Source organism: Falco cherrug, chromosome 13 (assembly GCF_023634085.1).
Source record: "Falco cherrug isolate bFalChe1 chromosome 13, bFalChe1.pri, whole genome shotgun sequence".
Classification (NCBI taxonomy): Eukaryota; Metazoa; Chordata; class Aves; order Falconiformes; family Falconidae; genus Falco; species Falco cherrug.
In genome coordinates this window covers 10,464,306-10,476,385 of record NC_073709.1, presented here as the reverse complement: position 1 = coordinate 10,476,385, position 12,080 = coordinate 10,464,306, and the positions used below count along the sequence as shown (strand labels likewise).

Sequence of the window (12,080 nt, the reverse complement as noted above, 5' to 3'; positions counted from 1 at the left end):
AGCATAAATGCAACACCATTAACGTGACTGATAATAAAGAGATGTCATCAGTCCCAACTTGGATAAGCAATAAAAAAAATAGACGAGAGAGGAAATGCTGTTTAGCTGTATATGAACAAAGAGATTCTATTAACCTGGGTTTGCAGTGAAGAAAAGTGTCAATATTGCTAACACAGGTTTGCAATTAAATTGGTGTCAATGTGGCTGGGAAAGGGAGTTCATAATTAGGATAACACTGTTAGTATTGACCTGAATTTGGAACTGTAAAATTCATCCCTGTGCTCTACAAATGACCACATAATTATTAACCTGCAGTTACTTTACAATTAGAGAATTACTTACGTAATACACTACTTTTATATAACCATGTGCCTGTTGCAAATGGCGAGCTGAATGTAGTGTTACCAAAAGCATCCAACACTTAAAACTGAATTTCTACATTTCTTTGCAAAAGCATTCCTAAGGATTTAAATACTTTATTCCCAGAAAAAAATACTGCTTCAGTAAGACCCTGTGTTCCTGCTCCAATTATTGGTTTCTTTATTAGAATTACTAGTTTTAGTTAATTGCTAGTTAAATCTCTATTAATGACCTCACAAATAATTATCATACCCATTTATTGTAAATACTCTCAATGCTTCTAGGGAACATGGTCAAGGGGGTAATTAAATGGACATAAATTGGTTGTTTAATCAGCCTTATGCACTTTAATGGAGGAAACAACGAGAAAAGTATTTATTTTAAAGTCACTTTAGAACCTGAGTGTGCACTTTTTTGCACTTATTTTCCCATGTAACTCCAAGTCAAATATATCAAAACAACACTCAAGAACAGGCAAAAAAGGATTTTTCTTAGGGGAAAAAAAATAATACTTTTACGTGCTCTTTCCATGTTTCCTCATAATAGAAAAGGAAAACGAGCCGCACAGCATTCTCTGTCTCAATCCCTTTTATAAATAGCCTCACCTTCTTCTTTTCCTCCTCCTTCTTTTTCCTCTGCACCATGAATCAAAGGTATCTCCACTTCTGTTGTGTCTTCTTGGTTCAACAAGGGCTCTGAATAAATTTGATAAAAAGAAGATGAACAGTAAGGCTTTTCAGAACGGACATGAAAGGATAACACACACGAGAGAGCTTGCCATTAAAAACACCGGCACAGGAAAAGGATCCCTTTCCCCAAGGGTGCAGACACAAAAAGTCTCAAGGAAATCCAAGGGGCTGTAATTGAGAGCCTTGATCCTCCAAGATGATGAGCTTTCTGGGATTCAGAACCCCCGCCACACACACACATACACACACACACTACTTAGCTCCAGGCATGGGACTTCTCTGGGACTCCTCACAAGCCCAGAGACCCAGGTCATCAAGTGTTTCACTGGACTGGGGACAGAGCGTTCAGTGCTCCAAACGTACAAGGCTGACATGCTTGTAATCAGGAATAAGAAATGCAATGTTCACTTCTTTCACTAATAGTTATAGTCATTAAAAAGTCAACTTTCATCACTGAGAACCCATAGATGCTCCCCTGCTCAGGGATGAATTAAGAGTGACCATAAGAAGATCCAGCTGCACAGATTTAGCTCAGTAGGCATGGAGAAAGGAAGGGAACATCAACACTACCGATAATATCTGAGCAATAACTAGTGGTTTTGCCTGTTAATCTTGCTCTTTGGTTTCAAGCCACATGCAGTACCTTCTATTTCCATGCAGGAGCTTTGGGAATCTGCCCCACTTTTCATCTCCTCTGGAGAAACATCCTGTTGTCCTGTTAATGTGACAAATTGAAAATGGCATCAGCATGACGGCTGCATGCAGGCAATGGTAAGTTCATCAAAACAGGGCACGGACCTAACATATAACATAGTACTTTTCAGCCAAGTACCACTTTTCTTCTATTAAATGAACAATGCTGGACTTATTTTATATTTGAAAATACCACTTAAACTCTAAGCATTAAGTTTGTTAATGGGGTCAGTCAAAACTGACCCTGCATCCCTTTTGGTTTTTTTTCCTTCTTCTTTTGTATCTCTGCCTTGACAAGCTCTTTCTCATAAGAGCTGTTGCAAAGCATTTGCACTTGACAGTTTAACAGAAGGAACAGAATCACCCCACAGGCTTTTAGAACAACAAAAACAACAACAACAAAGGACAATAATAGCAATGCTATGCACCCGGGATCAATACGGTTAAACCCACATATTTGGACATGCATGCGTTTTCCAGCAACACCAGAGATTACCGCATGACAACCGCTTGGCACATAACCAGTAGCCAACAGCATTTTCTTGAGATGGCAGAGGTCAGGCTGAAACCCACTGGATGCTGAAACTGGAACAACTAAGGTTCCCAACTGATCCATTATCTCTTTCTTCAACAATTTTGATACAAAACTTTACCTTCGGCTTGATCTTGTTCACACCCCATAGGATGTACTGGGTCACTCTCCTGTGCACCTTTGGAGTCTTTCAGGGAGTCTGAGGAAACAGCAAACAAACCAACCAACTAACCAACCCTGCAGCAGTTTTCATGCTGGAAAAGTCCGGTGGTTCCTACATACACAGGTAGCCCTTAGGTGCTAGCTTCATATTTGGCATTCGGATGTGCTACAGATTTTCTATCTGTTTAACCACACTTATATACTACAGAAGTGTACTCGTGGGTTTCAATTATTCAAATTGATTTCAGAACCTGTATATTTACTGAGCAGATTTTTGCCTGCAGTACAAACCTTAAACAAGGAGCCAGCAAGAAAGGATGCATAAGAATAATCGGCAGGGCTACCAAGAATTTTATTTCTAATGAAGTGGTACACAGCTATGAGAAACAGCACAAACCACCAACTTTAGCAAATGGTTTCTTATTTATTTAGAACAACACCTTTTATAGCTGGATTTTCACAACTTGACAAACATTAAATCCTATAAATCCCACAGTGCAAATCCTAGCCTCATTTCACTTGATGACAGAACTCCCAAGGTCATTATTGTGGCCAAGACTGCTTTTCCTTTTGAGACAGACCACCAAAACGAACTGCCCAGCAACACGCTCTGAACCAGTGGCAGAGCAAGGTTTACATCAGCCAACAATCACTATGCTATCTGTAGTCTTCATCAACACAGGGCACTATTGTGTGGTGTAGAACAACATTTTCTGACAACAGCCACTCCTTAGTTTTTGTGTGGGGATGGAGAAACGCATCATTCCCCCCCCCCAGTCAGGAAATCACAGCAACACAGCCACCCGTTTTAGCTCTGCTCATCTGCATAACACACAGCTTTCACTGGATAAAAAGCTCTCTTTGAGCCTCGTTAAAAACCACCGCTGATCTAACTGCACATTTCTGGAAACTACAGGGGTAAAGTAGACTTGAGGTCATCACAACGGTAACAGATAATCAGTATTTGTGTTCCAGAGCGAAACACTTTCTAAAATGCTGCTAGATGGAAAACTTCAGTAACAGTGCCAAAAGATCTATGGTGCATGATAATAAATTATGCTAGGACAGTCTTGTTACGACTCTACTTCTGGAAGTTCCCTTTGTACAATATAGCAGAGCAAATCTTACAATATACCAAAGGATGCCCCTGTAAAACTCTGTTCCTGAAACTTGCCAGGAATAACCTCTGATGGATAAGTGAGAAAGCTGGGTTGTTAACATCTGATCCAAATTTAATAATCTGTAGAAAAGGTATGCAATGAAAGTGTGTGGCTTTAATTAACTGCAAATAATCCCCCAAGGCAAATATTTAATTACCTGCACAGCTTCTTACATCTTTCATGGCATGACAATAAGTTTATAAATCCAAGTTTGAAAGAAGAATATCTCATGGATGTACCATTTACTAAAATTTGCCCTTGCTGCACATTTTTTCATCCTACCATGGACTTATACTGCTACTCAACGCTACCAGCTGGACCACTGCACTGGCCTTTCATACTAGGATGCCACATCGTGCTATGAGTTACAAGGGATTACCCTATCAGCTTGAACCACAGCAAAAATAAATTAGAATTTCATCAAATTCCAATTTTAACCAAAAAGCGAGTTGAAGGACCTCTTGGTATAAATGGGAATGGCACTAAAAGTCTGTAGGGAATTTTTCAAGCAAACTTTAAACCCATTGAGTTAAATTCTGGCTTTGCTTAAGTTTTTGACAAAGCTCTCAGGATACCAAACAAACCAAGATTTGTACTACCTGTATCCCCATAACCTAAATTAATACAATCTTTTTCTGTATGTTTTAGTTGTACATTTGTGAAAGGAACTTTGGCAGTCCTCTGCCTTAAGTACTGTGCAGCTAGGGCCCAAACAGAGCCCTTCAAACAGCCAGAAGTGATGATAAAGTGTGATATTACCTACTATGGGTGGGAGAGATGCACATGGCTCTGTCCTATCAGACCCTTAGAGCTATCTTATCCTACACCCATTGCACAGACCTTCATACTCCTAGACCCGTGCCTTTAATCTCAGGTGCCACCTTTTCTCCCAGAATGAAGAATGACTCCAATTTCATGCAAAAATCAATCCTCAGCATCAGAGGAACAATTACGCGCTTTGGTCAATAATAACAAATGGAGTTTAAGGAGCCTCATGCTTGGCTGATATATGTGCCCCATCACGCTGCTGTTTGTTGTGGAGCATTGCAAAGCTTATCCTGCAGCGTGGGGAGTTGTTGCTACTCCTAGCATTTGGCACAGTTGGCAGGCTGGCTCCGCAGCTGCGGTGAGTGTCAGTGGTAGGCACCACGGCTAGAGAGCACCCATGCTATTTGGCACATCTTCACACATTCTCATAGCTGGCTCTGCACAGCTTCTTCTCACAAGATCATGATTTTTTGTTAAGCTTTCATTTTTAGCATAAACAGTTTTCTAATTGTTCCAGGGTTCAAGAAAGCAATTTAATTGCACAGGATTCCAAATTATCCCAGGAAATATACAATGATAATTTTGCATGAGTTATTTTTTGCAAAACATGTTTCTGAAAAGAGCAGAACGTGGACAGGAGTTACTGCCTAGCTGCAACAGTCTGCCACTCTTATTTCAGTAGCAGAAATAAGTCTTTGCATTAGTATGCAGATTGTGAGTTTCAAAACCTTCAAGGTCAGGACCATGTCAAAGATTTCTTCTTTTCAGATGCAAATATTCGATCACACATTCAAGCCAAAAACTCCAAAGACGGATTTACTTTTAGGATTAACAAGAATAAAATAAAGCGAAGGAATACAATTTATGAAGAAAATCTGAGACAAGTAAGAGTAAAAGTGTAAGACCAAACGTACCAGTCAATAAAAGCTGTTTCCCAACTGGATGCGAGGCAAGAGTGCCACCCCCATTTCAGCTGGCAAGCAGTGGTGGGAATCCCCCAGATGCTGATGATATACTACTTTCTGTGTGCAAGTTTTCAGTAGGGTAGTGGTATTCCTCGGGCTCAGCTGGTCCTCTGTGCTCAGCAAGCACTTTAGAGCCTTATCCAACTGGGCAAAGCCAGTATCATAGTCCTAAACAATTCCAGGGTCTACAGAAGCTCTGGCCATCCCTAAAGCCTTTGTCTGATTGGTCTGATTGACCAGGGAACAAACTCTGGAACAAACTCTGATTTTTTTAAATGGCATAAAGCAGTGTTAGCCTTCTAACACAGCTACTTATCCATTAAGCCATAGCAGGGAATCCAAGTCAGGATACTATTTTGCAGCACAGCATGCTTAGTTTTTGGTAACACAAGCTGAGCACTATTTACCTTGGGTAACCATGACTCAGGACTGTAAGGGTTAACATTCCTCCAGGCAGGACTGAAAATAATCAGTGTTTCTGATATTACACTGGAGCAGTTCCTAATGTCATCATTGATCACATATGAATGAACCCACCATGACTTCTGATGACAAAAATGAACCAAAGATAGAGCACTTTATCTACTTCACATCAAGCACTGAAGTGCTCCTTCAAGTCTGAGCATTGCTTAATTCCTTCAAACCTGCTTTTACTTGGTGGCTGCAGTGGCAGTGTCCACATCAGGAGTGCCTGGCTTTGCACCTCTCCGTTGTACTGAAACAACAGCCTCATGGGGCTGCATGGCTGAGTGCACCTGGGAATTAGCCCCAACCTTTAATAACCCATGGACTTTAATAAGCTGGATCAGAATACTCCCCACGTATATTCACTGTTCCACTATATCAACTGTATGTTGAATTCAGCTCCAAGAAAACCATGTAGCTTGCAATAAACTATCAATCCTACTCTTCCTGCCAATAATCAGACACTATTTTGTCTAAATACTGCATACACTCCCATGCTTTTCCATGCCATTCATATTTTTTTGACTGTATAAAGCAACGTTGCTCAAATAAAATTTTGCAAATGCTAAGGAAGAGGAGAAATGGAAATATCTGAATGTTAAGTGGTTTTAATGATCTCCTAAAATTCACTTCCCCAGCTACTCTTTGTATGGCTTATTTACTGAGTCCTTTCTAATATGGAACACACCTGGGTCCTGCACACAGCATAGATAAATCACCATGGTTTAGGGAGCTGTAAGAAGATTAAAGAGGAAAAAAGCTGGTCATTACGAAAGAAACAGGTTCAGTGCATTTTATTTTTTAACCATGATACTGTGAGAAATGACTGGAATATTTCCAGAGTGAAAGAAATCAAGCAGGCATCTAAAAATACAGGTAATGGTGTGCACGGAGGCTGCCACATGATTAGGGTATTCTTTTGCCTCATAAACTGAGGAAAATGTGTTAAAATGAAGTATTATAAAATAGTGATTTATGAGAAGTTAGGGAGATATTCTTGAGCTTTGACTTTAAAATGTTGTTTTTATATCCACCAAGATTTCATTTTAATCTATCTTTATGACAGATTAGATTTATTGGAGCCCAAGTATATACGACTTGGTAAAGCAGACCTTTTTAGGTGCAACAACCTGTAAAGGTATTTTTGCAAGTGTTCGGGTAATAGACCAGGCGGTTCATCTCTGCAGGTGGGGTTCACTGAGTAATGCTCCCACCCGCTCACGCTTCGAGCTGACAGAAGAGCATCTTCTCTAACTTCATCTTGTGTCCACAAGAGAAATTTCAGGCGCAGTTGGTATGATAACCATGGGCATCCTGCTGCTGCCATAAGGGGCAGGGCATGTTGTACAGGGCTGTGGGAAAGGAAAAAGCTGAGAAAAACCTGACTGCCTCAGTTAGACCCTTCCCAGGAGAAGATGCCACACAGCTGAAGGTAAGTGTTGAGGTGGGGAGACAGAAGCAGTAGGCACTCGCATCAGACTGACAGGAGTGCAGCTGGATGGCTCCAGGTCAGCTAATACTTAAAAATAAGTAGGATCTAAATAAACCAGCTAAGTAGATTAGCGTTAGCTGTTGCGGCTGCCTGTACTGGCGAAGGGTAGAGCAGAAATACCTCAAGTAGTTTATGGGCTGGCCCCCATCTGGATGTGCAATGCTACAGACAGTTCAGATTAAAAGGAAAAGTGAATAACCTGCATTACGTACAGCTCCAAGCGACCATTACGGAGGGTGTAAGGAGAACAGGCGCTTGGCTGGATACTGATGGTTATGTACCTGGTTTAAAGAAAACTCAAACCACACCATGCAGCAAGCGTTAGCCAATTTGCTTTCATAGAAATAAATCCTTCTAACCAAAGGAGAGAAAAATGTTATCACTGTAGCTGGCATGCAGAGCCACAGCTACGGTTGGGGGTGTCGAAACTCTTCCACTAAAAGGTTCTTTTTCAGTTACCTATAATTGAAATTTTTCAGGCTGAAATTTTCCAGGTCTAATCATAGCCCAAGGGTGAAGTAAAAACATTTCATTGGTAGCTGCTGAGCGCTCAGCACTTCTGAAAATCAGGTTATTCATTTAGATGTCTTAATATATACTTAAGAGCTGATTTTAAACACCTCTTTCTGAACATATTGGCCTTTCAGTCAATCTTTTTCACCCACTTATCAGTGTCTAATTTGTGTCGATTTGCACAGCTCCCCTGCATTTGAAATGCTCTATCTTTCAGTTTATCCCTTTCTCAACCATTGATGTCTTTAGGACATCAAGATTTTTCCACGGTGAGACCTACAGCTGGCCAGAAAGGAATTTTATATCCATTATGGTTTACAGGCAGGATACTTAACAGGCTTCTGGGTTGCATAAAGCGAACTTTTAGGGTTAACCCCTAGCCAAGGCATGTACCTAATTCTGTTTCTGACAACACAAGCCCTCCAGCTGACTGAATCTGACTCCATTTCAAAGAATGTAGAAAAATAGTGACTTGCTTTAAATGGCACTCCCACAGGAGCACAGACTTTGGTGAACACCTGGAAATAATTAATCGCTACTTTATTTTTACAATTAATTAGCATATGATTTAATTTAGTTGACCTTCAAATGAAAATTCAGTTCTTATTAAGTGCTAATGAATTAAAATCAGCATATTGTGCACAGCAACTTTGCCATGATTGCATAGTGGGGAGTTCATTCTTCACCTGTACTAAATCCAGTTCCTTTTTTAATTTTCCTGCTAGAAAGCCCTATCATTAAATCAGGTTAAATAGTAATTGGTAGGACAGGTGACTGAGATGAAGGTGCAGAACATTCTGTCTCTCTCTCACACACATGAACATGCACACACACATACTTTTTTTAAAAAAAAACCACATTCACAGGTTCAAACCAATCCACAGCTCTATACGATGTGGTCCATTTAAAAGGAGGCTGTAGTCCCAGCACCATCTTGTATGGACAGACAGGCACACTAGACTGAGTGCAGCCTGTCTGATATGTGTTTTATCTACTGCATAAACTTTAATCGCTTTGTTCTGCCCTTACACTTCATAAAGAGAAGCATCTCTAACTTGAGATATGCTATGTATAAAGGATCTACTTCCATATGCACAGTAATGAAGCACTATGAAGGTGCTGCCTAGAGACGTCAGTTCTCCCCCCAACAGCTAATAGTTATGTGTGCAAGTTTTCAAGGGTAAAATTGCAACATTTCTTTGCAGTATTTCCAGACAGTAGAAACAGAAACTTGGCACAGACCGGAATAAGAGGATACCTCCACAGCATAACATCAAACATCTTGATATTCTTGGAATAAGACTGGTCTGCTTTTTTTTTTTTTTTTTTGCTTCCCCCCACCCGCCCACCCCCCACCCCCACCATGAGGACAGACAGAGCACTTAAAAAATTCAGTCTGCTCAAAGGCCATATGCAGACTGAGCCCATGTGGACCTTTTTTTTTTTTTTCTGGACAGTGTTTCTTCTGTTTGGAATAACAGAGGAGATATACTTGCACATTAATATGAGATTTGTAATCTCAGAGCAGGTTTTCATTTTCACCGGAGTGCCTAAAAACATGATTCTTGCACTGTTCCATGCACTTACCATGAAACATCCCCTTTACATTCCCACCCTTCCCCCCTTCTCCTTTAAAAAAACCCTGATAAATACGGCTCAGGTAAGACAAAAAATACTAGAACCTGATGGCAGCAGAGACCCATGTGCTCTGTTTTTAATATCACCACATTTTAGAGCAACAAATAACTATTTTGATGTGTCTGCTATATTCTAATTCAGAAACATGAAGAAAAATAAGCAGAAAAACTACTAGCCAAAAATAATTGGAGTCAAAATACTTGTTTTGGTGCACTCACCAGAACTGACATTTGAAAGATGCTATACTTGCATAGCAGGCTTAGAAACCTCCCATTCTGAGTGGTTGAAACTACGAATTTTGGGAATATGTAGCCTACACTTATTTGCCGTAAATCTCCTTTCACAGTAGTTAGGTAGAAGGACTGGAAAAACATAATTTCTTTAAATGCTTTACATCCAGTTCATTTAGTTGAAGATAAACTACTGAAATGAGTATGTTCCAGAACCTGGCAGGTTTTAGCTGTGTTAACTCAGTGGGCAAACAATTTGAAGGCTGAAATTTATTTCGGTACCAGCAGGTGTTTTCAGAAATGCCGGGATTTTGTAAAAGTGCCATTTCCCAAGAAGTAGCAAGCTTTTGTAACACCAGCGTTCATTTTAAAACAACTCAAAAGCTAAAATCTGAGAAGTTGAAAATATAGTAATGGAAATAAGGATTAAAACCATGGTCTGATGGATGCGGTGGCATCATCATTCAGAACTCTTGGTTACATTTAAAAAACCAAGCAAGCAAATCCCAAAACATCTTACTTTCCTCACCATTCCTTTTTTCTGGTTAGACAACTTTACAAACAAAATATATGGAGTACAGTCTATCTCGCTTCTTCCTCCCTACCAGATGCTTTCCATCTTGCTTTTAAGGAGAGGTGGGACATCAAAGAGAAACTGCCCTTTGGATTTCTCAGGCACCGCTTTTCCTGTCAACCCCTCAAAGGAAGAGGGGAAAACACTATAATTTTAGCATATTATAGAAAAAGTGAGACCCATAGCACCATGATGGCTACTTTCCTGAGAGAAGACAACTACTACATTCGGTCAAAAATCTGGAGTGGTTACACATTGAGATGGTCACTGAAAAGCACAGCAGAAAACACTGGCTTCGTAGTCAGGAGCAAGCACTCAAAGCAATACCAAAGTGTTGGGATCTTCAGTAAGACTGCAGATAGAGAAAAAAAAAAAAAAAATCCCAAAGCCTCACCATGACCCTCACATTACAAAACATAAAAAACATATCTGGTGGGGATCTTATAGATACAAGGATACATAAACAGGCCAAGTGTCAGCAAAAAAAGAGAAATGACTGACAAGCAATCACCAGCTACGCTGGGGCTGAATCTACCACTATTTCTGTCTTCCACTAGCCTTGCCACGACTATAATCTGTGAAGATATCAAAAGCAAAAACCAGCAAAGGTTTGTGATTTTTTTCTCCCTACAGGATCAATCATTCAGTTAAGAGAGCACTTAAATCAACCTGCACAAGGCTTTGAACTCCTAATCAGGTAAGTATGTGGGCTCTCTAGCATGTGTCTTTGGAACAAAAGGGCAAGATCTCACACCCCGTCACACTTATCTAGAAAAATGAGAGGAGAGTCAAGCAGCGATGCTGAATTAAACATTAAATCTTTTAAAATAAATAAGTTAATGGATGTTAATAATTATGTTATCTCAGTAAAATGCATTAAAATTTTCTATTAGTCTTTCTTGAAGGCTGTACTGACGGATTGTATTTATTATAGATAGCATAACTCCTGTTTTGAATTACCAGTAGCAAACATTTTATAAATCACCCAGGGTTCTGCCTGACGTACCCCCACAAAAATGCCAGAAACTGTAGACCAGCACAAGCAATTAATAGCGTGATATCATAAGAGTATCAAAACCAGTATGTCTGTGCGCTGGCTCCTATCTGTAAGCCAACAACTCCACAGGAAAAATCTCAGCTTGAAACATTTAAATTAGATCATCTCTCTTTCTTGTTTCCTAAACTCCCTGTCATTTGGCCCCGCGACACTGTTAAATATTTATCACAAACTAAATGATCTGAGTGCCCAGCACAGTCTGCACAAGATAAACATTACTTTCTCCCTCTCAATTATGACTTCATCTCCTCCTGTCTCCTCTTGATGTGTTTACAGCTATTGTGTTTTTCTTTTCCCCATCGGGAGAGCACCAAATAGGGAGCTAATATTGCCGAGATAGATGCACATGCTTAACTTTATGCCCGTGAGTCGCCCCAGCAAGCCCAAGCTTTGGGCTTAATTGTGATATGTCACGTATGATATTTTAGTATTACCTCTATAGCAAGGGGATTTAGGAATACATGGCATCTCTCCTACCAGCATAACAGCTGGTGCCAGGTACTTCATTACAAAGACTTCCATAAATGAAAATCCAAGCATTTACCTATTTCTGTATTGTTTAACTGTGATTTTGGCAATTTCCAGACAAAGGAAACCAAGGCTTTGCAAAATGTCCTCTTGGGACTGGATATTTTGAAACACAATTTGCAATCGGTACCTTTATCCTCACTCAGTTCTGTTTCTTCTGATGATGACAGGGTGGCTACAGCTGAAGCTTTCGTCTCATCTGTAAGAGCCACAGAAATGAAAGAGAAGTTATTCATTAGATAGCAAACTCATGA

At 40.0% G+C, this 12,080-nt stretch overlaps 1 protein-coding gene across 3 annotated transcripts in view; it reads right to left on the bottom strand.

Moving 5' to 3' along the window:
* The window catches only part of MACROD2 (mono-ADP ribosylhydrolase 2), an 892,531-nt gene that overhangs the window by 40,553 nt on the left and 839,898 nt on the right, over positions 1-12,080 (bottom strand). For 2 of the 3 annotated variants that reach the window (XM_055726159.1, XM_055726160.1), the window contains exons 13-16: positions 11,957-12,025; positions 2,396-2,473; positions 1,693-1,764; positions 966-1,055 (exon numbers count right to left, since the gene is read on the bottom strand). In XM_055726159.1, coding sequence (XP_055582134.1) covers positions 966-1,055; positions 1,693-1,764; positions 2,396-2,473; positions 11,957-12,025 — 309 coding nt within the window. The remainder of the gene's footprint in view (positions 1-965; positions 1,056-1,692; positions 1,765-2,395; positions 2,474-11,956; positions 12,026-12,080) is intronic. The other variant, XM_055726161.1, reaches the window with a different exon arrangement.